At 41.2% G+C, this 25,464-nt stretch overlaps 1 protein-coding gene across 2 annotated transcripts; it reads left to right on the top strand.

Annotated features, from left to right (window-relative positions):
• The first annotated feature begins 1,072 nt into the window (after positions 1 to 1,072).
• On the top strand, positions 1,073 to 23,583 carry DNAJC8 (DnaJ heat shock protein family (Hsp40) member C8). Of its 2 annotated transcripts, XM_057702244.1 has the most exons (9): positions 1,073 to 1,186; positions 3,732 to 3,833; positions 12,977 to 13,033; positions 15,544 to 15,610; positions 16,128 to 16,222; positions 17,783 to 17,854; positions 20,667 to 20,758; positions 21,640 to 21,715; positions 22,759 to 23,583. In XM_057702244.1, the coding sequence occupies exons 1-9, from the start codon at positions 1,109 to 1,111 to the stop codon at positions 22,879 to 22,881; spliced, it is 762 nt and encodes a 253-aa protein (XP_057558227.1). In that variant the 5' UTR covers positions 1,073 to 1,108; the 3' UTR covers positions 22,882 to 23,583. The 2 variants fall into 2 exon arrangements, with proteins under 2 accessions (XP_057558227.1, XP_057558236.1); XM_057702253.1 differs by lacking the exon at positions 21,640 to 21,715.
• Positions 23,584 to 25,464: the final 1,881 nt, after the last annotated feature.

Below are 25,464 nucleotides of genomic sequence, written 5' to 3'. Positions count from 1 at the left end.
CTTAAGCGGGAAGAAATGGTTACAGGGCACATTTTCAAATCTTCATTTCCGAAAACTTGGAAAAACACGAAAGCAGAAGGCTAGAAATGATAATCATCATAAGACCACTACTTAGTGATAATAATTTTATGTTTCTAGATATTTAAGTGCCATTCCCATTTCAGAAACTCTGTTTCGAATTCTCAGATACAATTGTTTCTTGATTATCTCCTGGCTGGGTATCCAGTGGAGGGTCTTGCTGAGTTTGTGTAAAAGATCCACCTAGGTACTGGGATGGCTGTAATTTAAAAAACAATGGAAAATAACAATCATTGGTGATGATGTGGAGAAACTGTAAACCTTCTATATTGCTGGTGGGAATGTAAAATGGTTCAGCTGCTGTGGAAAACAGCTTGGCAAGTTGCTCAAAAGGTTAAATATAGAATTACCATATGACTCAGCAATTTTATTTCTAGGTATATACCCCCTAGATAGAAAACTGGTATGGTACTCACACACGTTCATAGCAGCACCATTTTACAAAAGCCAAAAGGTGGAAACAACCCAAATGTCCATCAAGTGATGAATGAATAAACAAATTGTTGTATACACATATGATGGAATACTATTCAGCCATAAAAAGTAATGAAGTAATGATGTAGGCTATGCCTTGAATGAACCTGGAAAACGTTATGCTAAGTGAAAGAAATCAGACACAAAATGTCACCTGTTGTATGACTGCATTTATATGAAATGTCTAGAGTAAATAAGCCCATAGAGACAAAACACAGATTGGTTGTTGTGGGCTGTTGGGAAGTATGGGGAGGAAATGCTTATTAGGTTCCAGGTGTCCTTTTGGGGCCATGTAACTTTTGGAACTAGAGTTGTGGTTGCCCGACACTGTGAATGTACTAAAGGCCACTGAATCGTTCACTGTAAAATGGTCAATCGTCTGTCATGTGTATTTAACCTCAACTTTAAAAACAGCTTACTTAGATTAGAGGTGTCTGGCTGGGCTGCGAGCCCTTTAAAAGTCTCAAGGAGGGGGCGGGGATAGAGGGGCGGGCCCGTAAGGATCACGTGAGGTAGCGCTTGCGCAGAAGAGTCACGTGGTGGCTGGGCCGGGGAAATGGCGGCTCCAGGAGAGAGCGGGGCTTCGGGTGGCGGAGGCAGCACGGAGGAAGCATTTATGACCTTCTACAGTGAGGTGAACACGGAGTGAGGATTGGCAGCACTGGGGGCGACCCCACCGGGGCTACGCTCCCAGGGGCGAAGGCAGTGGTCCGCCTGCCCTGGGCCGTTGCGCGGCGCCTCCTGTCTGGCCTTTGGGGCGGTGGGGGGCTGGGGGGGGTGTGTGCGTCTCCTCCTGATACATTGCTGGGAGATCCCCTGGAAGACGAAAAAGGGGCGGGGGTCCGGCGTCTGTGGGGAGGCGGCGATCGTGGCCAGCGAAGTGCTTGGGCGCGCGCAGAGTTCCCCAAGTCCGCATAGTCGGGGGCTGGCAACGACTGGGAGGCTGGGCCTGCCTGGGGGCGACCTAACCGGCTTTGCCCCCGTTGTTTTTCTAAACGGAAACACGCTCTACTTTTAGCTCTCTTTAGTGAGTTTTAGTAGTAGTTATTTTTGCCATTAGCGAACGCTAGGCACTGTGCCATGTAGGCACTATCTCCATTTTACAGATGACAAACCTGAGGTTTAGGGAGGTGAAATAATTTGTTTTGGGTCTTGGAGCAGATAACAGCTTGGTATCATGTTAGGATGCGAGTAAGTTTGGTGTGAGCCTCGTTTACTGTCGCATCTCCAGCGCGTAGTATGTAGTAGTTATTCAGTAAATATTATTGAGTAAATGATGAATGAATAAATGGGTGAATGAATAAATGAATGAGCGAATAATGAAAAGAAAAGGATGGCTTTTGGAGTCAGAGTACCTCGGATTGGACTCGCGCCAGGCAGTTAACATGACTTTGACAGAATTCTTTCAAGCCATTGATTTTGCAATCCTAAATTTCCACGTTTGTAGAACAAAAGTTAATATTAAAACACGAGTTTTAATGAGTGTTAAGGGGTTTAATGTATAAGAAAGTGTCATGAAATATAAAGCAGAAGCGTCTTTGTAAGAGTTAAAACAAGGCTGAAAGTGGACCCCTTTAGCTTGGCATGGATTTGAGGAATGGAGTTGCTCCCCACCTGGCTGTGAGGTACTCAGAGTTAAGCACCATGTCACATTCATCTTTTATCTCTGGTAATTGTAACAGTGCTTGTTACATAGTAGTTTCTTCAAAATAGTAAGTTTAAAAACAAATTAGTCTGGGACTTCCCTGGTGGTCCAGTGGTTAAGACTGCGCTCCCAATACAGGGTGCCTGGGTTTGATCGCTGGTCAGGGAACTAGATCACGCATGCTGCAACTAAGAACCCGCCCGCCGCAACTAAAAATCCCGCACTCAGCAACAGACATCCCGTGTGCCGCAACTGAGACCCAACCTAAATAAAGTAAATAAGTAAATAAACAAATTGGTTTGTCCGTTTATAGTCTGCCCTTTTAAAAAGTCTAATTCACTTGAAAGTGTTAATGCGCTGATACCAATTTACTGGCTTCTAAGGAGTACTCAGCAATTATAGGGGAACTTGTTTTAATTACTCTTTCTTAGTTAAAAGAAGAAAAAGCAATCCTAGTTTGTTTAATGTAATGAGAGAAAGTGCCTAAAGGAGGACCTTTTAATCATCATTAACTAAAATTTATTGAGCACCTGATATGGTCTAGTTTACTGTTTAGGTCCTCGAGAAAAGGTAGTGAACAACAGAGAGAAAAATCCTGTCTTCATAGAGCTTTCATTCTATAGAGAAGGATAAGCAATGAACATATGTACAATACCGTGTCAGGTAGTGGTAAGTTCTATGAGGAAAAATGAGTCTGGAAAAAAGACAGTATGGGCAGGGGGAGTGGCATGCTATTTTACAAAAGAGTGAAGAGGGAAGAAGCTGAGAAGGATTAGCTTTTTATGTTACCAAAATCGTTTCCAAATCCATTTTGGCCATAGAAATAAGGATCCAGAGATTCGTTCCAACTAAAAGTTCATTTCTGACAGTGGCACCAAGGATATTTTCCTGGGACTACCTGTTGCTTGTTTGCCTTAGCATTGTGTTCAGGTCAGAGATTTTTCTAACTATTAGAGTTAGGCAGAGTTATTTGCTCCCTCCCACATACTTTTTTAGTGCTGCTTTTAGTGTATATTTCAGTGTAATTGTACTTTTCTTCTCTTAAGAAGTTGTAAATTAAGTATGAATATTCACAAGTACATCTTTCCCCCATCATCAGAGGGGAAGCTCTTTGAAGGTAGTGGCTGTGACTTATTTATTTTTGAACCTTCTTGCTGCCTGCTCTGGAGTCAAACTGTTGGGGTTAAAATTCTGGTTTATAAATTGGGTGATTGGAAAGAAATCTGGTTTACAAGTTGGGTGGTTACAAGTCAATTAACCTCTCAGTTTTCTTATCTGCGAAATGGGGATAGTAGTGGTACCTGCCGTATAGGATTGAGAGGAATAAACACCCGTAAAGTTTTTACATTATATTAAAATTCAGTAAATGGTAGCTGTTGTGATTATTCCTCAGTGTTTGTTTAGCAAAATGCCTTGAATGTGTACACACGCAAATAAATGTTTGCTGAACGTGTCAGTGAGTAACTTGTTAAGATAATGATTCAAAATTCATTATTGAGCTTTGCTAATGAGGTTTTTATCCCCTTTATTTTAGGTGAAACAAATAGAGAAGAGAGATTCAGTTCTAACATCTAAAAATCAGATTGAAAGATTGACTCGTCCTGGTTCCTCCTACTTCAATTTGAACCCATTTGAGGTGAGCTGTCTGATATTGCTATGGCCTGTGATAGGGAGCTTTACGTAGCTGCAAGCAGACTTACGTTGAAACGCACACCTAATTTGTACTATGCATAGTTGGAATTGAACTTGGGTGGTTTTATCGTGAGCAGAGCTTGCGCTCATCTTTTAGTAACCCAAATATATATGGATTTATTTTCAAATGTGAAGAAATAGCTAGTCTAGGCAAATTTAGGGTCTTTGATTTAATTTGTTAAAACTTTTTCTGCTTTACCATGATAAAAAACCTAACAATCAAAAATGATCACAAGATTATAGACAAGCAAATGTACTTTTGGGCTTCCTTAGTTTTATAACTTTAAAGGTTTCCTGATTGTAAAAGTAAATCATGAAAAAAAAAAAGTAAATCATGTTTCTAATAAAAATTAGAAATATAAGAAAAGCAAGAATAATCACATATAATCCCACCTAAGAAAACACCTGTTTATACTCAAACTGTTTTATTTTAGTTTTATTTAGAAACAAGGAGGGTCATATGCTTAATGCTATTTTAAACGCTATATTGTTATGTAAACTATTTTTATATACTTTTTTAAAGTCTCAGTTGTTTCAACAATTCCTTTATTGTAGGGTAACTAAACTAGTTTCTAATTGTCACAATTTTGAATAATTTTGAAACGAATGTTGTTACATCTTATAAAAACTTATTGAGCACTTATAAAAAATTTTTCTCCACTTTTTTTTTTTTTTTTTTTTTTTTGGCACACGGGCTTAGTTGCTCCGTGGCATGTGGGATCTTCCTGGAGCAGGGATCGAACCTGTGTCCCCTGCATTGGCAAGCGGATTCTTAACCACTGCGCCACCTAGGAAGCCCTCCACTTTTTTTTGATTGTGGTAAAACATACATAACATAAAATTAGCCATTTTAATCATCTTTAGGCATACAGTTAAGTGGCATTAAGTACATTCACAGTGTTATACAACCATCAACACTGTCCATTTCTAGAAGTTTTTCATAATTTCAAACTGAAACTTCAAACCCGTAAAACAATAACTCCCCAGTCTTTCTACCCTCAATCACTGGTAACCGCTGTTCTGCTTTTTGCTTTTTGTTTATGAATGCCTGTTTTAGGTGCCTCATATAAATGGAATCATACAATATTTGTCTGTTTTTATGTCTGGCTTATTTCACTTAGTATAGTATTTTCAAGATTCATCAATTGTTTCTGTTTTTCAAGAATTTTTTTCATTTTAAAACATTCTCAGATTTGTAGAAAGGTTGCAAGTAAATTGTCAATGTGACACCCCATCTCCCTGAAATACTTTCCTATATTTTCCAACAGATGACATTCTCCTACTGAACCACAGTGTAACCGTCAAAACCAGGAAATAAACATTGATATTGTTGCTGTATGATCCTCAGACCCCATTCAAATTAGCTGATTGTTTCAATGATTTCCTTTATAGCAAAAGGATCCAGTCCAGAATCTCCTGTTACATTTAGTTATGTCTCATTGGTCTCCTTCAGTCTGAAATAGTTCCTCAGTCTTTCTTTGACTTTCATGACCTTGGCATTTCTGAAGATTACAGGCCCGTTATTTTGTATCATCTTACTCAATCTGAGTTTGTTTCTTCACATTAGATTCAGTTTATACAATGTTGACAGGAATAGCACAGAAGCAATACTGCATTCTTCTCTTTGTAATGTGTAAAGTGGTACATGATTTTGATTTATCCCATTACTAATAATATTACTTGATCACTTAAAGAGGTGCCTGCTAGATTTGTTCATGAAGTTAACTTTTTTCCCCTTTGTAATTGATAAGTATTTTATGAGGAGGTACTTTGACAATGTGTGAATATACTGTTCTTATCAAAGTTTCAGTGTATTCATTTGTCAGTACTGTATAGACTCGGGGTTTCCTATTTTATTCAATGAGTTATAATTCGATATTACTTATTTTGATGCTCAAATATTCCAAATTTGACCAGTAGGTTACTTTTTTTTTTTTTAAACGCCTGAAAACAGTTCTTTCTTTACTCCACCAGTAATAAATAGGCACTCAGAAATTCCAGAAAGGAAATTTTGAAAAGTTCCTGGAACTTTCTTTTATATACTCAGCTTAATTCATCAGTACTTCTGTATTCTTCTCATATGAAATAGAAAAAATAGTATATATAGAATAAAACTAACTTCCTTGTCTAATAAGTGTAGTTACATTAAAAAAACAAGTCCCCTATGACAACATATCACAAATAAGATCCTTCAAAAAAAAGTTCCAGTCTCTCAAAACAATGCATTTGTATTTTGAAATACAGTCAGCCCTCTATATCTAAGGACTTTGAGAACTTGAATATCTGCAGATTTTGGTATCCGCAGGGGTGTGGGATCCTGGAAACAATCCCGCACAACCAAGGGCTAAGGGACCACTGTATATTCTTTTAATTATCCACAATATGAAGCTAAAGAACAGTTTTGTTATTTGCTCTTATTTCAAAGAAATTCATACATTCCCTGTTCGCAATTATATTTTCAAATAAATTTTACATGAAAAGTAATATTAAATCTTGCTAAATCTCATAAATAGGCATTACTATCCAGCTTCCACCAGTGAACTTTTTTTTTAATTTAAAAATAGTGAACCCATCCTTCTAATGACCCAAGAATGTAATCTAATACTGCTATTAATCTAAAGCTAAAATTGAACATCAAAACATCCCTCTATATGAAAACTGAACTCTGCTGTTGTATCATTTAATTGTACTGTAGATACGTTGAGTTCAGAGCAGCTATAGTTCTGAATTTTTTTTTCTTGCAAAGTATCCTGATGGGTATAATGTTATCATCGTTTACATGATCCAAGATTAGGATGATAATCAAAAAGAATTAGATCAAAATACCAGCCATTGAATCCTCCAGTATGTCTTTTCTTTATAATAATAACCACATTATATTTATAGTGGCCTATGAGGATTTTGATAATCTCTACAGATTAGATGCTGGGTGAAATTTGTTAAATGATTCAACAGATATTTTATCAAGCTCTGTTGGTGCACCAAGCTTATCCTCAGGTTTGAGAAGCAAAAATGAACAAGGGGTGTCAGTTTCCTGCTTTCATGGTCTTGACATTGCTATGGTTGGCAGTAGACCAAAAGCAGGTAAAAAATAAATGAACAGCATTACTCCAGGTGGTGATAAGTATTGTGAAGAAAATCCAAAGAGTGATGTAGGATAAAACTTCGTAAACTGTTGTCAGAGAAGGCATCTCTCAGGAGATGATGCAATTTGACCAGTAGGTTACTTTTAAGCCTTTCCTGTCTTTTTGATATGTCTTCATCATTCTTTGATTTACTAGGCATTCTTGTACTTTTCCTGACCCAGCCTGGAATTAACCATTTTTTTTTTTTGAGGAGCTCTGATTCCTTTTAACGAAGAATGATATTTAGAAATCAAGATTTGGGTGCTAGGTGTACCATTGTCATTGGGATGTCACTAATCCCAGACCTTATTGGTAGATAGGGCTAAGGAGTGTGTCCATGTATGTGTGTGTGTGTGTACACATATTACATAAAAGTTCAACCCAACACCACAGGGTTTATTCTAGGGTTGTTTTTCTTTCCATGTTCACAGTTCTCTTCTCTGATAGTGAGAAATCTGGCTCCTGCTATCTTTAATATATATATTTACTAACTGATCCTCCTGTATGAATCTGATCTCCCATTGCCATTCCTTCCCTCATGTGAATGACCTCTTCACCCCGCTTCATTCTGACATCAACACCAGGTTGCCTCACTGTGCAAAAACCCTTCTCTCCACACCTGAACTCTAAACTCCGATGCCAGGTCACCCTCGGTGTGGGTATGTTTCTCACCTGGCTCTGCCTCCCTGGGCCTGCCCTCCACCCCTGGGAGCTCTCTTCATCCCTCTTGGGCTCCAGCATCCTCCCCACCAAGCAGGCGTGCTTCCTACCCTCTGGCTTTGGCACCCTGTGTCAGGCTACCTTCCTCTGGGAGCACCCTCCCCATCTTTATTGGATTCTGACTCCGCACTCCAGGTCACCCCCCCTGCATGAAGGTCCTCTTCACTCTGCTCATGTTCCAGCTCTCTGTGCCAGTTATACTTGGGCTCCTACAGCTCAGTTTGGGCTGCCCTGTTGCATTGGATGCTCTCCTACATGGGCACCTACCTCACCATGCTCAGGCTTCCGCACCCTGTGCTAGGCTTGGGCTTTGTGGAGATGTCTTAGCTTGGGCTGCTGTACCCTGAGCCCTCCCATGTTGGCAGTCTCACCCTGCTTAGGTTCCAACATCCTATGGCAGGCCACCTGTCCATGGAGATGCCTTCCTCAACCCACTTTGGCACTTTATGTCAAGTTACCCTTCTGAGGTTGCTCTTCTCACTCTGTTTGGGCTGCAGCACCACATGACTAGCCGACACTTCTCATGTGGTTGCTGTCTTCTTTGTCTTAGATGGGCTCTGACACTCTGCTCTGGGCCATCTTGATTCCCCACCCAAAGCAGATGTCTACTTCGCCTGGTCCCACCTAACATATTTGAAAGGGAAGAGGAAGATGAAAAGCTTAAAGAGTATTTAGTTATGATTTTGGGGAGGGCATAGGGGGAGATAATATGTTTGAAAGGTGATAAAGAATTTGATGGTATGTCCTTTCTATTTAGTCAGATTTTTAAATTGAGATAGTATGTACTGTGAGCAGGGGACACATGATCATATAACTTACCCGTTTATTTGTTAAGATAATTAGTGTTTCCTGTGGAGATCTGATTGATGAAGAGGAACAGATTGTTGGGACCAGTATGAATGGTGGGATTTTATGGTCCTACCAGTTAATGTTCTGGAAGTGGAACTCACTGCCCCATAACTCCTGTCCTGATTATAGGAAGTGTGTTTGTTTTTTAATTTTATTTATTTTATTTATTTATTTTTTGCCTCATGGCATGTGAGGTCTTAGTTCCCTGACCAGGGATGGAACCCGGGCCCTTGGCAGTGAGAGTTCGGAGTCCTAACCACTGGACCACCAGGGAATTCCCTGGAAATGTGTTTGAATGTGGAAAGACTTGGGGAGGTGCAAGATTGTGTTTGAGTGAGCAGGACTCCATGACTGTCCATTAGAACTTTTGTCTTTTCTCTTTCATACAAATACGCTGGCCACTTTATAGGATGGGTGTTACTTTTTTTTTTTAATTGAAGTATAGTTGATATACAATGTTATGCTAGTTTCAGGTATACAGCAGAGTGATTCAGTTATGCTATGTGTGTATGTGTATATATATATTCTTTTTCAGATTCTTTTCCATTATAGGTTATTACAAGATATTGAATATAGTTCCCTGTGCTATATAGTAGGTCCTTGTTGCTTATCTGTTTTATATATGGTAGTGTATATCTGTTAATCCCCAAACTCCTAATTTATCCCCCTCCTCCTCCCAGTTGTCTTCTTATAAAATTGCTTTTTGACTCTAAGTCAGGGTTAGGTGTTCCTAGCAATTTAGGAAATCAGAACGTCTAGTTTTTCATGCAACAACTGTTGAGACATCTAAATGAATCAGACTTTTCTCCAGAGGTAAGCAGATTGGTTTCTTCCTAATAAGGAGAAGTGATGCAGTAATAGCTGTCCTCTCAGCTATAAATTGAAATGTGAGTAGTCGTCCTATATAGCATCTTACTGAGCAGCAGGTAGAAAAGGGGCTCTGAGGGGTCTTATTACAGGAATCCTAATCCAGGGGGCACTTTTTTTCTGTTCCCCGCCATCACTACACTATTTGGATACATTTCTAACCTTCAGCCATTATGCAAACATCTTTCTTATGCATTCTACAATGTTCTTAGGTTAAGGGCCCTCCCCCACTTCCTTCCATAAGCTTAGATGAACCTGTGCTCCTGCTCAGTCCTGCCTTTTTCATGTTCCTTTTTTCTATTTAACTTTAAAGCCCCAGCACCACAGACTTTGTTTTCTGTTTATCTTGTTTAGCACGTTGGAAAGAAAGGTATTTATCTCATAGAACTATGCAACTTGCACATTATTAACAGGTCAGAGTTCAGGTGTGACCTAAGACTGGATTCCCCTTTCAAGCAGAAGATCCTAAAGGAGACTGTTGAGGTTTATTTGAGTTCAGGAACTTATATAAATGCCACAGCCAAGCATTTTTGTTTCTGTGTGATGATTTATTAACTCTCTGAGGTCCAAGACTGCGGATTTTTCTTCGTAGCATCCCCAAAGCCTGAGACACAGTAGGAGTTCAGAAAAATCTTCCAAGAATCTGAACAGACCTGTGTGCTTCCTTAGAGCCATGTTGGTGACATGGTATTTATCATTTTGGTAAGAATTACTTGTGACTTGCCTGTTCCTTCCCTTATGGACCTTAAATTCCACGAGGACAGTAGTGAGCACAGTATCTAGCAATCCCAGGCACTCCATAAGATTGTACTGAATGTACAAAACTGGCTTCGAAGAGGCTTGGGCCACAGGTATAGGCCCATTGTCTTCACTGTGTTTCATGGCCACATATGGCACCTCCAGCTCTTAAAGATAGAAAGCTAGTTGGATTAGCTAGCTTAGAAGGCACTCAGTGAATATATTTTGCCAGTGATCAGTGCACATATGTGACCCTTGGAAGAGTAGTTTTTGATGTGTATGTGTGTGTATGTTTACACATACCCTCTTCATTTTTGCCAGATCACCTGAAAGTAAGCTGCAGACATTGATGCTTCGTAAGTACTTTAGCATGCATCTCCTCAAAACAAGAACACATTTCCACAAAACCACAGCGCCATTACCACACTTAGCAAAAACCACTTGACTGCAATTCAGTAGCATCATCTGGCACAGAGTCCACACTCAAATGACTCCAACTGTCCTAAAAAAATCTCAATTATAGCTATTTTATTTTTTAACCTGGGAACCAGTCAAAGTTTGTGAATTACATTTGGCATGATTAGTTCTAGGCTATAGTTTTATTGAGGCTTTTTTTTGTGTGAAGGTGGGATGATTTCCATCCTTTCACATTCATTTTGAACACCTTGTTGGGTTTGCTGGACTTTGGTTTGCTCCAATACATTCCTTTTCCCCGGAACCAAAGAAAGGTAAGGTTCTCCTCTGAATATTTGGGTATGTACAGTTACCTCCCTTTGTCTGTAAGTCTTACATGGCTGCATTTTTCCTTTTGAGTGACTTTTCCCGCAATTCCTTTCTCCCTTGGGAAGCTATGAGAGGGGGTGCACTCGGTCTTGAAAAGTCTTTGTTTTAAAGTTCTTCTTCCTTTTCCCTCACCCCCAGTTGTATGCCTGGCATTTGAGAATGGAGATGCTCTTGTAGTAACCTTCCAAATCTACTGAATTCAGGGGTGATTTAGCTTCATTGTCTACCAGTAAATCTGCTGCTGTAGGCGGGCTGTTTGAATGTTTTGAAAGCTTACTATAAATCTTGACATTACTTGCTAAGTTTTTCTAAGACCCTGTAAGCATCTGACTAAGTTTGGCAGATTACTTTTTAGTTTTAACTTCTCTGGTATGTATTTTTCATTTCAAGGTTTCTTTTCTCTCTTTTTTTTTCCCTCTTTGCCCCCTTTAATAACTGATCGTCAGTTCTGTTAACTTCAGATGCATTTACTTCTGACCTCTGTCATCATTCCTTACCAGTGCATCTCAGACTGTAATATGATTCAGATCACCTGGCGCTCTTGTTGAAATGTTGATTCTGATTCAGTCACACTGAAGTCGGGCCTGCTCTTCTGAATTTCTAACAGACCTTCTTACCCTCCGCCCTTCAGCACCTTCCTCATGCCTCAAATACTAAGTAAATAAATAATAGGTGCTGTGTTGAATCCATGTACTACACTATGAAATCATCTGGTTTAATTGTATATCTTATAATAAACACTTCTTTTAAAAACTCTTATTATATGGTAATTAAAAAAAATGTTTCCCCTGTGTATTTATCTTTGCATTTCTAGTGTATAGCAGCATGTTCAGTAGGTAGTAGTTGCTATGTAAATGTTTGAATGAATGTGTGTGTTTGTGGTGATGAGATCAGAATCCTTGATGAGGAATGTCAACATCAGGATACCCAGTATTGGAGAAGAATGATAAAATTTCTTTTTGAAACAGTGTTGCTCACAATATACAGATTTTCCTGCCATTTGCCCGTACCCCAGTTCTACTGAGCTGGAATCGGACTTTCCTAGAGTGAGTCCCAGGCGTTGCTCTTAGATTTCCACTCTGGGTTGAGAGCCATTGAGCCATGTAAATTATAACGTGGAGTCAAGTGGGCATTTCTGGACTGAGATGAAAATCAGGTAGCCATGATGGGGGCTGCGGGGGGTGGGGGCTTTATTTGAAGATCAACAGTTCTCTCATTTAAAAAAAAAAAATCAGCTAGCCAGCCTAATTATTTCTATGTTGAGTTGCTGTACTTTCTCTACATTTGCAAAGGTAAGTGGAGGGTGGGTACTTTTCTTTCTTCTTTTTTTTAATATCAGTTTATTTATTTATTGGCTGCGTTGGGTCTTCGTTGCTGCGCACAGGCTTTCTCTAGTTGTAGTGAGCAAGGGCTACTCATTGTTGTGCGCAGGCTTTTCAGGGTGATGGCTTCTCTTGTTGCAGAGCATGGGCTCTAGGCGCATGGGCTTCAGTAGTTGCAGCACATGGGCTCAGTAGTTGTGGCTCGAGGGCTCTGGAGTGCAGGCTCAGTAGTTGTGGTACACAGGCTTGGTTGCTCCTCGGCATGTGGGATCTTCCCAGACCAGGGACTGAACCCGTGTCCCCTGCATTGGCAGGTGGATTCTTAACCACTGTGCCACCAGGGACGTCCCCTGGGTACTTTTCTTGATGAATGAAGGAGAAAGGCAACTTTTTTCTCATGGTCTGGAAACGTGTCCCTGGGTGTAGGGTAATTTATTATTTTTCTGATGGAGTGAAAATAACCACTGAATTAATTGAGAACCCTAAAACACTATAGCTACTATTCTGTTATTGGTTTACTCATGCATATCTCTTAAACATTTTTTAGAACTGTGTGCCAGGCACTGTTCCAGAATGCTGAGTGCTGTTCTAAATGCTGATTATAAGATGTATAATTTTGGGGCACCTCTTAAATCTATAAATTCTTTTAATCTCTTTTACAGTATTGATTTTGATTCTTCCAGGTTCTTCAGATAGATCCTGAAGTGACAGATGAAGAAATAAAAAAGAGGTTTCGGCAGGTATGGTACTATATTCCTGTAATAGGTGGAGTTTGAACCTTTTAAAAATGTATTGAGTACGTGATTCTCTTAGGACTTGCTATTATGACTTTAGGGCCAAAATTTAATGTTTTTTCTTTGCCTGTTTGGTTTTTTAAGGGTATCTAACTCTTAAACAAAGCTTAGTGACATAAAAATCTTAAATAATTTAGTGACCATAGCTTGCCTGTGAATAGGATGAATTTTACATCCAAATAGAATTGGATTTACATCCAAATCTCCATCCCTTAATTAAAAGAGAGAAGTACAAGGTAGAGTAATAGAGCTTACATGGTGTCATACTTACCAAATCCCCTGTCTTCTAGGAGAGAACATGTTAAATGATTCATAACAGTGTTTTATTTTTACATTCCTCAATAATTTTAACTTTTGCAAACCTATGTGAATACTCAAAAAATACCTGGTTTAAAATAAAGAGTGCTTTCAGGAAGTCCTCTAGGAAAGGAGATCCACAACCTCTGATTCTTGCCTATTCTAATATTTAATAACTCAAGCTGCAGAGGTTTGTAGTAGCCATTTAAAATACCCTTCCTGTTTTGACAGCTGAGTATCCCCCAGCCTTTTCTTCTATGAGTTGAATAATCATACTCCCTGTAATGTCTTTGTAAATTGGATTTTCTGTATATTTCATGTCTTTTTTTTCCCAACTTTCCTCAGCTTATGTCTTTTATATACTTCATATTTTAATAGGGCCTGACCAGTGCTGAATGTAATTCTCAGCTCCTGCATGACAGACTTGTTAATATCCAGTGTTATGCTTGCTTTTTCAATACAGCCATTGTCTCCACATTGCTGACTCATAATCATCTTCTGATCTACTATTAAGCCAAGGTGTTTTTTATCCTTGCCTGCTCAGTCATTTCCATTATATAACTTTATAGCTTTTTTCTTCCTGAATTCTACTCTGCATTTATATTCAGCTTCCCCCCCTTTTTCTAAAATTTCAAGTTTTCTAATATAATGCATTAGCAGTCTTTTCCAATTAAATAAGCAATCATTCAAATTCATAGTAAAAACTTTTAGACTATTTATGTAGCTATACAAAGAACTCAATAAGGGTTCTTATTTAGTCATTGATAGGACCTAATAGTTAAGAGTGCGGGTGCTTGCTGGAGCTGTATGACTTGAATCTCTGTCTTGGCTGTACCTCTTACAAGCAGTGTGAACTCTGGCAAGTTACTTTCAACTTTTCTGTGCCCTGTTACCTCATTTGTAAAATGCACATAACGATGGTGACTACCCCTGGGGTTATCGTAAGGATTTGAATGAGGTAACACATAAAGCACTTAGAATAGATCTTGGCCTATAGTATGTCCTCTTTATATGCTAACTGTTGTCAATGTGTGTTAGACAGTATGCTCAGTTCTTTACTTGCATTATCTCATTTCATCCTTACAACAACCCAGTGAGCTATAGGAGTGTAGTATTGTCCCATTTACAGAGGAAGGAACTGAGGCGGAGATAGATTAATTGCTCAAGGTCTCACAGCTAGCAGGTGACTGAAGTTGGAACTGGAACCCAGGATTCTGGCTCCAGTAATGCTGGATTTAGCATTAGATCCCTACTTGCTGTCATCCCTGAGCCAGTCCCTCTGTTCAAATTGTTTCTGTCTGTCGGTGTTGGTAGGTCAGTGGTTCTTAACCTTGGGTCTGAAAGGATCACCTGTGGAGGCTTTTGCTTTTTAACTTTTTTGTTATAAGAAATTTTAGTTATATTTTAAAAAGAGAAAATAGAGCAATGAAAGCCCATATATTCACCATCTATATGCAACAGTTCCCTTCATGAGCTATGTATTTTTGGCTGAATTATAAAGCAAATTACAGACACCACGATACTTCACCCCTAAATACTTAAGCAGTTATCCCACCAAAGTAAAAAAAGGACATTTTCTTGCATAACTACTCATCACACCTAACAAATTAACACTAACTCCTTACTATCATCTGAAACCCCGTCTAGTAGAGGTTTAAAAAGCACAGATGCCAGAGACAGATTCAGAAGGTCTCAGGCTGGAAAGTAGACCTCAGTATTCCTAAAAATCTTCATAAGGTTGAACCGCAGCCAGAACCGAGAGCCACTGCTTTATATTAGAAGTTCTTTTAGGAAAGAGATGATATCTCAGACCTGTTTAATCCTCTGGTGCTCTGTATAAGAAACATAAAAGGAACTTGGTACCTTTTGTTCTTTCCTTCCCTCCCCCAGATTATCACAACATCTTCATAATTCTGGGTTTGCAGTTGTTCTCAACTAAATGTTTTCCACCTGTGCGTTTACCTGTTGGTACTTGAATTTTATTAAGGACTAATACTTCTGGGCATTTTATGATATTTATTAATTTTTAAAAAATGCTTCTGGCTGATATTTTTTTTGCCCTAATATCTTCGAGTTTTTGGTTGTAAAGAGGCACAGTGCGGGTGAAGAGTTACTAAATGTTCCTCTTATTGACAAAGCTAACTTTTCTCTTATTATAGTTATCCATATTGGTGCATCCTGACAAAAATCAAGATGATGCTGACAGAGCACAAAAGGCTTTTGAAGGTATTTGTAAATTTACCTGCTCTTGAGTAACATATTATCGGTGCTAGAGACTAACTGTTCCTAGTCCTGGATCAAGAAAAGAATGTTATAGTTTTGTCTTCTGGTCATGAAGAAGCTGTGGTTTTTTTCAGTAGAACAGTTGTCATTCAAAGCAGAATGTTACTGTTTAGAAATAGACCTTATCTTTGCCGTGTTAAAACTTTTATGTGCCAACAAAGACTTACTGCACAGGATCTTTTTTTCCTTTGAACGTGAAAAATAATTGGAAGAATTTGATCACTGAATTAAATTTAGATGTGGTGTATTTAGCCTTGAGCATATATTTAATTTCCCCCCAAGACTCTCAAGGAAAGTCATTGCTGTAGTTGTATGTTTTTAAATTAGTTTAACAACAGTAGATAATTTAACAAAGTAGGGAATGCTTTTAGATGGCACAAGTCCATTTACACTGCCTGAGTATAGTTCAGACTTTGAGAGGGTGTTTGCAGAAACAGTTAATTTCAATGTTTTGCATTAGCTGTGGACAAAGCTTACAAGTTGCTACTGGATCAGGAACAAAAGAAGAGGGCCCTGGATGTAATTCAGGCAGGAAAAGAATACGTGGAACACACCGTAAGTATTTATAGTGCCGCTGTGTTTACAGGAAGTATTGGTGAGCCTTGGGCTCCTTGTAGGAGGGTAAATGTTAACGGTAACGCAGCAACGCCTGCCTGGCCTGACTGCCGCTGTGGTCTCCTCCACTTTGCTGTGGTGGTCATGGACGGTGTGGGCCTGAAGCTGGCGGTCATTCCTAGAGCTCAGCATAAGTGGCCAGGACACTGCTGCTACCTCTTTCGCCAGCGGTCCCGTGTTGTGGACAAAGGGCTTTTCTTGCCCTCTCCTCACAGTGCCCCGTTCTGAGGGTGGGACAGGGGAGCCGCCATGGGGTTGCCTGACCCTGCACTTTTATTCTTGTCTCTGTGAAAGGGTTGAGACATGGGCTTGAGAAAGGCTGGCAAGGGGATATGACTAAATTTTTTTAAAAAATAGGAGGTATATGTCTGTGTTAGTAACAGTGTTGGGAAGGACTCAGTTGAAATAAATTCAGTTGTAGCTGGCTTTATTTTTTTGCATTGCCTGAATCTGAGTGGTGGGAGGTGTTAAGATAGCTTCCCTGAGGTAAGAAAGGTCTTTGTTTTAACTTTTTACTTGGCCGGGGCAGGTAAAAAAGGCTGTTTTATAAGAGCAGTTTCAATTGGGAGTGAATATGGTTGTGACCTTTTCTTTGAAGAGCTTTGGAATCTGTAACAACTATAAAACCAATAATAGTAATGAGTCCAATTTAGAGGAGGGAACTGAGTGAAAAGAAGAGACAGACTGCCATAACTGTGTCTAGCTGCTCATGTGTTGGAATTTGAGGGCCAAATTCTGGTAGAAGCCAGAAAAGAACCTGACAGTTTGTCCATGAATTATTGTGACAGTTACCCTTCCTCTGTATTTTGCCTGTACAGGAGCCACCCTGAGCCTTTCTGACCACCGGGTGGCAGTAGGGCCTTTGTGAGCTTGGAAGGCACTTGGCTTTTTGTTGGTCTGAATGGTAATTTAATGGAGTAGTATCATTCTTATGTGAATGGATATATTTATTTATTTTTGGTGGGGGTGGGGGGAAATCTCAATGATGGCCAAAGTGATAAAAAAACATCAGTTAATGTGCTGTGAACATTGTTGGTATCAGGAGGTTTCACAGTGAAAATTATCCAGAATGCAGTTGTAGAAATGCCAGAAAACAATCGTATTTGATGCTGCAAATTCTGTAGCTTCTTTAAAACTTGACAGATATACTTTCTTTGCTATAAACACATAACCACAAGCCACAAAAGATAAATGCATAATCTGTTCAATGTATCAAAGGCTCTTTGGATCTGGCCTAGGATCGGATAAGTTGGGAACAACTTCCCTGCTGGTCCCCTTGTGCTGGATTTTAGATGCAGTTAGAGAAAGGACCCCCTGGTTCCTAGTTTTCTTTGATTGAATTGCTGTTTTGGAGGGGAAGGGTGGGGAGAGGCTCGTCTTTTTTCAGTGCAAACTTCTTGTTATACCTGTAGAAAAGTGCACGTATCACATGTGTGCAGCTTAGTGGATATTCTCAAAGTATGAGTGCTCATTTTTTGATGGGAAAAAAATTCTTTTTAGGTGAAAGAGCGAAAAAAGCAATTAAAGAAGGAAGGAAAGCCTACAAATGTGGAGGAGGATGATCCTGAGCTGGTAAGTTAAATATGGGAAAAGCCACCTCATCTTGTGTGAATGGTTTCATTGATTGGTGGGTTAAAGAGAGGGAAACCTGAAGAATGTGGCATATGTGCTATAGAAACATTTTAACTTTAAAATATTAAAGTGTATATTCATTGTACTTTTTGAAAAATCCACCTTTTTTTGGACATAGGGCTATGGCCTTTCCTTTGAGAGTGTGTCTGCTTGCTGGAGTTCACAGTTGACTTTATTTTATAAAACACATGAAACATTGCCCATAGTTTCTGCTTTTAATTTCTTTTGAAGAGCATTGAGAACTTAGGTACCTGTGAAGCAAACCAAGAGCAGAATCCTAGATTGTTTTGTTCAGTCTTTTCCAGATATCTGACCTGTACCTAATTCAGCAGCAGTTATTTTTAGGGGCTTATGTTTGACTCTTTCTAAAGCATTGCACTGAGTTTCTTTCTTTCCTTCTTTCTTTTTTAAATAAATAAATAAATTTATTTATTTATTGGCTGTGTTGGGTCTTCATTGCTGCACACAGGCTTTTTCTAGTTGATGCGAGCGGGGGCTACTCGTAGTGGGTGGCTTCTCTTGTTGCGGAGCACAGGCTCTGTGCGAGGGCTTCAATAGTTGCGGCACATGGGCTCAATAGTTGTGGCTCACGGGCTCTAGAGCACAGGCTCAATAGTTGTGGCGCACGGGCATAGTTGCTCTGCAGCATGTGGAATCTTCCCAGAGCAGGGCTTGAACCCGTGTCCCCTACACTGGCAGGCAAATTCTTAACCACTGCGCCACCTAGGAAGTTCCCACTTAGTTTTAAAAGAACCAACAAGCATTTATTTTTATAACCACATCATCAATTTCTGTGATGTTTGAATCACATAAGTACAGTAGTAATTGCAACTGGGATAGATAGCTTTGGGAGCAACCACAAATGACTCTTGGTAAACAGCTGTCTACCAGCCACGGGTACCCGTTGTGCTCCAGGTAATAATGTGCTTCCAGAGAAATGGCGAGCATCGGTTAATCCCGTGGGTCCTTCAGTGGAGACTGGTTAAGAGAGAAGTTCTACTTATATATTTGTGTCTGGTTGCCTCACTAGCCTGAAAATTTAGTCGTCTTAATCTTGCCTCAAGTTAGGTCAATAAGTAACTTAATCCACGTGCTTATTTTAAAAGATTTATAGAGGAGGGGCTATCTTGCTAGGGAAACTTCCTATCAATTTCTTCTCTCAGTGATTTTACTAACAGTGAGTAGGCCCCTCTTCTGTGTGGTAACACTGCTTGAGAACTGTTAGGCCATCTTTTCCACTAGCCAGTTGTTTTGGATTTATTCCATTCCAGTATTTTAGTTTTTTTTCTCCTCAGCCCTACTTTCCCTTGCCCTTAATTATTCTTTTTACTCTTTTCTCAAGACCCTCTTAGAAATATTCCTTGGTCTTCCTAAGTTGTTAAGAGCCTTAACTTTTTTTAGTTGTCTTTTTTTCCTGATTATAAAGGAACACATGCTAATGATAGAAAATTTGGAAAAAGCAGAAAAATATAAAAAATTTAAATCACCAGAAATTTTTTGTCCGAGAGCTTTTAAAAATATTGAAATATTCATTACAGATTCCTTCACCTCTTTGATGTTTCTCCTTATTAGGACAAACATCAGTGTTGCTTTCATCGAATAGTACCTGGCAGGTAACAGTATGAAAGAGTAGTGACAGTAATTTGGGGATTCCTTTACTTTCCTTTTTCTCCATATATCACTCTTTGCTCCACTGTCTCTGATTTTAGGATATAAATCCTATGAAATCTGCATGATGGGTTATTTTTTGTATTTCTTTGTATATTTAAAGTACTTTATATTTGGGGGAAAAATGTTAAAGATAAGAGTTTTTTTTCTGTCTAGCGTTGTGTCATCGGTTTCTGCCAATGTAAGAGTCAGAATATAAGTTCTGCTGCATACAACTGAGACCCCAGATGACGGTGGTTTGAACAAGTCAGTGACTTTTTTTTTCTCTGCTGTGGGAAGATGGCTGCTGGACTGTGTGTCATTCGAGGACTCAGTGTCCTTTCTGTGGCTCTACCAACAAGTGTGTTGCTTCCATTCTCACAGTCCAGGATGTGTCATCACCTCACCCATGTACACACAGCAGGATAGAAGAAGAGGGCAGGAAGGGTTAAGTGTGCTTCCTCTAAGAACATTCTGGAAGGTTGCTACATCACTTTTCCTTATAGCTTATTGGCTAAAACTTAAGTTACATGGCCACACCTAGCTACAGAGAAGCCTGGGAAATGCAGGTTTTTGCGCTGGGTGACCATGTGCTTTAAGATAAGGGATTGTACAAGAAGGGGGAACACATAACGGGGTGAGGATAGGCGACAACTAGGAGCTCTGCCACAGTTGGGAGCCTCCTGAGACTAGTCTGCTTGATAGCACCTGCCTATCTCCAGTACCTTGCTTGGTGCCTAGCTTCGAGTACTAATAAAATATGTGTGAAAAGAAAGAATGAAAGTTATTTTTGGAAGTTCTTTGGAGGAAAGGGCCCTCCAAAATTTCAATGATTGTGATAAGTGGGTAGAATTTTTTTCCTTGTTGGTGCTTTTTAGCAGAGCAAGGCTCCCCTGTATCATCCAGATGGTGAAAGTGGAAAAAGCTCACAGGCGGATGCGTTACTTATCTCCCAGGAGAGAGCCAGCATCAAGAAGTGGTTCTTTCTGGAGAATCTTCTCCTTGCTGGTCTAATCTGCTTTTGTCCGGGGCTGCACCTAAAAATATTTGATTCAAATTGCTGGTAAAATATTTACTTTGCTTTGTTTTTGATTTTCTTTTGTAGTTCAAACAGGCAGTATACAAACAGACCATGAAACTCTTTGCTGAGCTGGAAATTAAAAGGAAAGAGAGAGAAGCCAAAGAGATGCATGAAAGGTATATTCATTTAAGCCATGTCTGAATACTTAGATGAACCAAGATGATCTTTGGGGATTTTCCTGATGAAGGAATTATGTTACAGTACATCATTTAAGAGACTATCTAAAATAGTTACCTGAAAAAGCCAAACTTTTGAATCACCAGGGTAAGGACTTCTCCCTGTCTTTTGGGAAATATTGCATAGGCCTGTCCTTAGGGAGTTTATAATCAAGAGTGTGTGTTTTCTTTCCGATTTCCTGGAGTCAAGTAGGCAGTTATTGAGGTCAGAGTCTTTTGTGTGACTAGTGGCTGCAGCTTTGGTGGGTATGTAGTGTTGTACAGTGTAGTCACTTACAATATATTTATTGCCCCAAAGTATGATTTCCCTTGCTCACCAGAAATCTTAAGGTTAATTTAGTTTATGTATTTTGTATTGTTGATTGGTGTTTAGCAATAACTAGCTTTTGCTAGTTGGGGTTGTGTGAAATGGCCTTGTTTTGGGATAGGGTTTTGTCTAGAGATCCTCTTGAACAAGAACCTCTGCTATTATAATGGTCACTCTACTGAAGTGAGGTGGCCTGGGTTCTCAAGATGGCTTCGTCAGGGACTGAGTCCAGAACCTCCAATTAGTGTTGGCTGGGCTTTGATGACCTTGTCTGTCTAACTCTGTGGCAGGGGTATCTGTATCTTGCCCCACAGTCCTGCTCATGGTCTCACCTGCATGTTTTAGAATGAGACATCTGTGAAGTGCTTTGAGCCCTTTCCAGACAGCTATCTTTGGAGAACCCTAGGGAATTGATTTACTTTATACGCTTGCTTCTGTGGGAAGATGACTAACTTGTATGGTTAACACAGTCTCCAAGTATCCTATAAGTCCTATGGCCTGGTTTTCCTCCTAGGAAGCGACAAAGGGAAGAAGAGATTGAAGCCCAAGAAAAAGCCAAACGAGAAAGGGAGTGGCAGAAAAATTTTGAGGTAAATTTCCAGAGTGGCCAGGGACTCTTATTCCAGAGTAAGAAAACTTCCCAGCATAGACGCTTGATTCCTGGGCATTCCCAGGACTGACCGGGGCGGATAAGGAAATGGCCTGTGTGGGGAAGAGTGGGGGCTTTGGGGACTGAGTCCTGGCCCAGCCGCCTCAACGCTCTGTAGCTTGGCAAGGGCGTGATAGGCACACCTGCCAAGTGGGCTCAAGAACAGTGGTTTGCACGTTTAATTTAGGGGGTAAATGTGGAGTAGAGCCCTTCTTAGAGGTCTGTGAGTAGAAACTGAGGTTCTTGTAACCCTGCTGTCCTGCCTGCAGAGAGACTTAGGGCTTAATTCCTCTTTGACATCCTGGTTCTGTCCTTCAGGGGCTCAGCCAGTTTCCTGAATTGAGCAACACTTGGTCTTCTCTAACATTTAGGACTCAGGGTAGGGATTGGCTAACCAGTGATGCTGGCTTTGTTTCTGTCCCACTGTGTGAATGCAGAGAGAGAAAATGAATAGGCGTCTTGGTAAGGGGGAGGGATCCCAGTGGTCCTCCCAGCACAGCTGGCCAGGCATTGTGCTGGCTTTGCACCTCCATCCAGATTTTAAGAGGCAAAAGGAGGATGCAGAAGAAAGAGCAGCTGTACTGCTGGCTAGCCAGACGGCTTTGAGAAAAAGATGCAGCCTCTGAGCCCTGGTGTCTTCGTTTGTGCAATGCTGGTGGCACAGCACACCGCAGCTTTTTGTAAGGGTTAGAAGTAGCGTGCCCTAAATGTCCAGCCCAGAGGTCCCCAACAACGATGGCCTCATGTGATGAGTGTTACTCATCTCATCCTCTTTTCCAGCCTGTGGCTTATCCTGCCTTCTAGGGGTGGTGTGACCCTTTCCTGGGCGCATGGAAGTGGGAGAAAAGCTCTGCTCTGTTCGACTCTTGGATATCGCAGAGGGGTGGGCTGGGCCGGGCTGGGCCACAAGGGGGATGGCAGAGCAGGCCCAGGCCCTTCCTCTCCCCAGCTGGATTTCTCACCTCACACCTCCTGTGTGCTTAGGAAAGTCGAGATGGTCGTGTGGACAGCTGGCGAAACTTCCAAGCAAATACGAAGGGGAAGAAAGAGAAGAAAAACCGGACCTTCCTGAGACCACCAAAAGTAAAAATGGAGCAGCGTGAGTGACCACCTGGGGTCACGGCCACAGAACCTTCCCTCAACTGTCTCCCCTCCCGCTTTGAAGGACTCATTCTTTCCTCCCATTTTCATCCCGACATAGAGTAGTTTTTGCTTTTTAGTCCACTTTGTTTTCAATACAATTTAATATCGATCAGAGTAATTCTTTTGTACATTGAAATGAGGGGCTCGGTTTAAAAAGAAACCTTTCCCCACCCCTACCCCTAGACCAACCGGGATTGGAAGGTGCCACCATTGGTGCTGCCTTCTCTTCCCACAGCCTGTAACTTAATGTTTTGTACTTCACTGAATTGTGATGGTTAGAAACGTCGTGTATAGTTTGTGGAAATCATCCAATTAAACGTATTGCTTACAGTGGTGTTGCCGTGACTTCAGAGACAAGCCTGGGCCACCTTAGGAAGCCCCTTCGCTTCAGTTGCTTGCTTCTGGGTATGGCATCCTTCAAAGCCCCAGATCAGGCAGGAAGGCAGTGGACACACAGAGCGGTCACTCGGTGCCCTGACGTCCTGTGGTGTGTGGCATGTGCTTTCCCGTCTGACGGGCCAGTCCACGTGGCATGAGGCTCCAAGCCAGCCAGACCTTTCACTTTCCAAAGACCTAGCCATCCTTCATCTAGTACCGTTGTGTCCTAGCCTGTCTGCATTTGTCAGTGGTAATATTCTGTATGTGTAATAAATTTTTATACCCTAACCATGGATGAACTGTTGCTCAGGTATTATCTACGGGTGGGCCTCTTATTGGGCTTGGCCCAACCGCAAAATACTTTGGGGTTGGATGGACCTGGCTTCTGACCACTTACTTGCTGAACCTTAATTTCTTCATGTGCAGATGGGAATACAGATCACTGGCGGCTTTTAGGGAGGATTAGCTCACGCATATATAAGGTGGCTGCCATAGTGCTCCGTGGGTGTTGCCAGTATTATTTCTGTGTGAAATGAAAATACTGATTATTTTGAGGATTAAATGAAATAATGTATGGAAGCATCCTGCTTGTGGTGTATACTCTAGCGTCCTGCTGGCTGTGAGAGAGACAGGACCAGCCCTTGGGAGGGACATAACGTGAAAAATAGGAAGGTGGCACCTAAAATATGACGATAGGAGAACCTGGGTGACTTGAAGCTAGACTTTTGCAATGTTGTGTAGATGAGTAAAGATGTCCAGTAATCACAAAGGTACAATGTCTTGTATCAAGAGATCCTGCAACTTTGACTTGCTTCTCTACGGGAGGGGACAGTAGCTTGGGTGTCTTACTGTCCTTCCAGGTTCAGCTGAGCGAGTCCACACTGCGGATGATTAGACCACAGAGGGTGGGTGGGTGGGGTTCTAGCCGAAACCTGACTGAGGCAGAGAGAGGGAACTGTTTAATCACCCTGTGGAGTGATAATGTTGTGAGGTAATGCTGAGCGTCTGGTCAGGGAGCAGCTGCACTGTCTCCTAGCACGAAGAGTGCCACCCACTTCGCTCCGGGATGTGTGTGTACACACCCATCCCTTCCTTGGAGGTTATGCGGTGGTCACAGTTCAACTGTCTTTTGCAGGCTCATGAGGGCCAGGCCCTATCTTTGCCCTCGAGGAGGTTGTGTCAGCAATCAGCTACGGGTATGCTTATAAACTCAACAGATACGCTGGGGCTTAGGAATAAAATGGTGAACACCACGGGCCCCTGCTGCCAGCCTCATCCTTCTGGTGCGTGTGGATGGTTGACAGCGCGATGCATCCTCTGCTCCGAGGAGGGGGCCTTCGATCCTGTTCTTAGCAACCAGGGAGTGTTTCCTGGAGGAAGTGACCTTTTTAAAGTCAGCTGTTTTCAGCCATGGGAAATAACTCATGTAAACAAATGGGCCTATGTTCTCACATAAGTCTGGTGGCAGGCAGTTCCAGGTGTCGTTCATGACCTCAATGATGCCACCGAGGAGCCAGGCTCTTACTTGGCTTCCCCTCCTTCCTCTCAGGAGGGCTTGTCATCTTATAGTTCCAGAGCCTCAGAAGGTGGTGGCAGCACCACACCCCATACCAACTGCCAGGCAGAAAGAAGTCTTCCAGGAAGCAAAACTTTCTCCCAAAGGTGTCATTGGCCCACACATGCATGACGTGGCCACCTCTAACTGTAACTCTGGATAAGCAGCAAAGGAGAATGGGCAGGCCATAGACCAGGACTTGCCCCTTGGGACTGGACATCTACTATTTCCAGTATAGTCTTGTTGGCAAGGAGGGAAGAAAGGGAGATTGACTGGCATAGGTGGTGTAGGACTTGAGGGGAAGATGTTTCCTTCAGAGGGAACAGTGTGTGCAAAGACCCGGAGGTAAGAATGTAGTGCATTCATGAAACTGAACACTCTTTGTCTCGCCTGGAGCAGAAACGTGGGGTGAGGTGAGACCAGGGAGATCAGAAAGTCATAATAAGAAGTTTGGGTTTCAGCCACGACATCCTCTTTTCCCAGACGAACTAACACCTTCCCGTTTCCTTTCTGGCACACGATAGCCACAGACCCACTTGGAAGGTCAGGAGTGGTCCCAGTCCATTCCCATAACCCTGCTCAGGGCCATCTTTTCAGCCGTGACCTGGCCCGAG

The sequence above is a fragment of the Hippopotamus amphibius genome, chromosome 1, assembly GCF_030028045.1.
Source record: "Hippopotamus amphibius kiboko isolate mHipAmp2 chromosome 1, mHipAmp2.hap2, whole genome shotgun sequence".
Taxonomy (NCBI): domain Eukaryota; kingdom Metazoa; phylum Chordata; class Mammalia; order Artiodactyla; family Hippopotamidae; genus Hippopotamus; species Hippopotamus amphibius.
This window is presented reverse-complemented; position numbering and strand designations above follow the sequence as displayed.

Excerpts from the sequence above, each read along its gene's own strand:
- DNAJC8 (XM_057702244.1), top strand. The coding sequence starts at position 1,109 with ATGGCGGCTCCAGGAGAGAGCGGGGCTTCGGGTGGCGGAGGCAGCACG. Across the intron at positions 13,034-15,543 it reads TAAAAAAGAGGTTTCGGCAG|TTATCCATATTGGTGCATCC; the intron begins GTATGGTACTAT and ends CTCTTATTATAG. Across the intron at positions 20,759-21,639 it reads GCCAAAGAGATGCATGAAAG|GAAGCGACAAAGGGAAGAAG; the intron begins GTATATTCATTT and ends TTTTCCTCCTAG.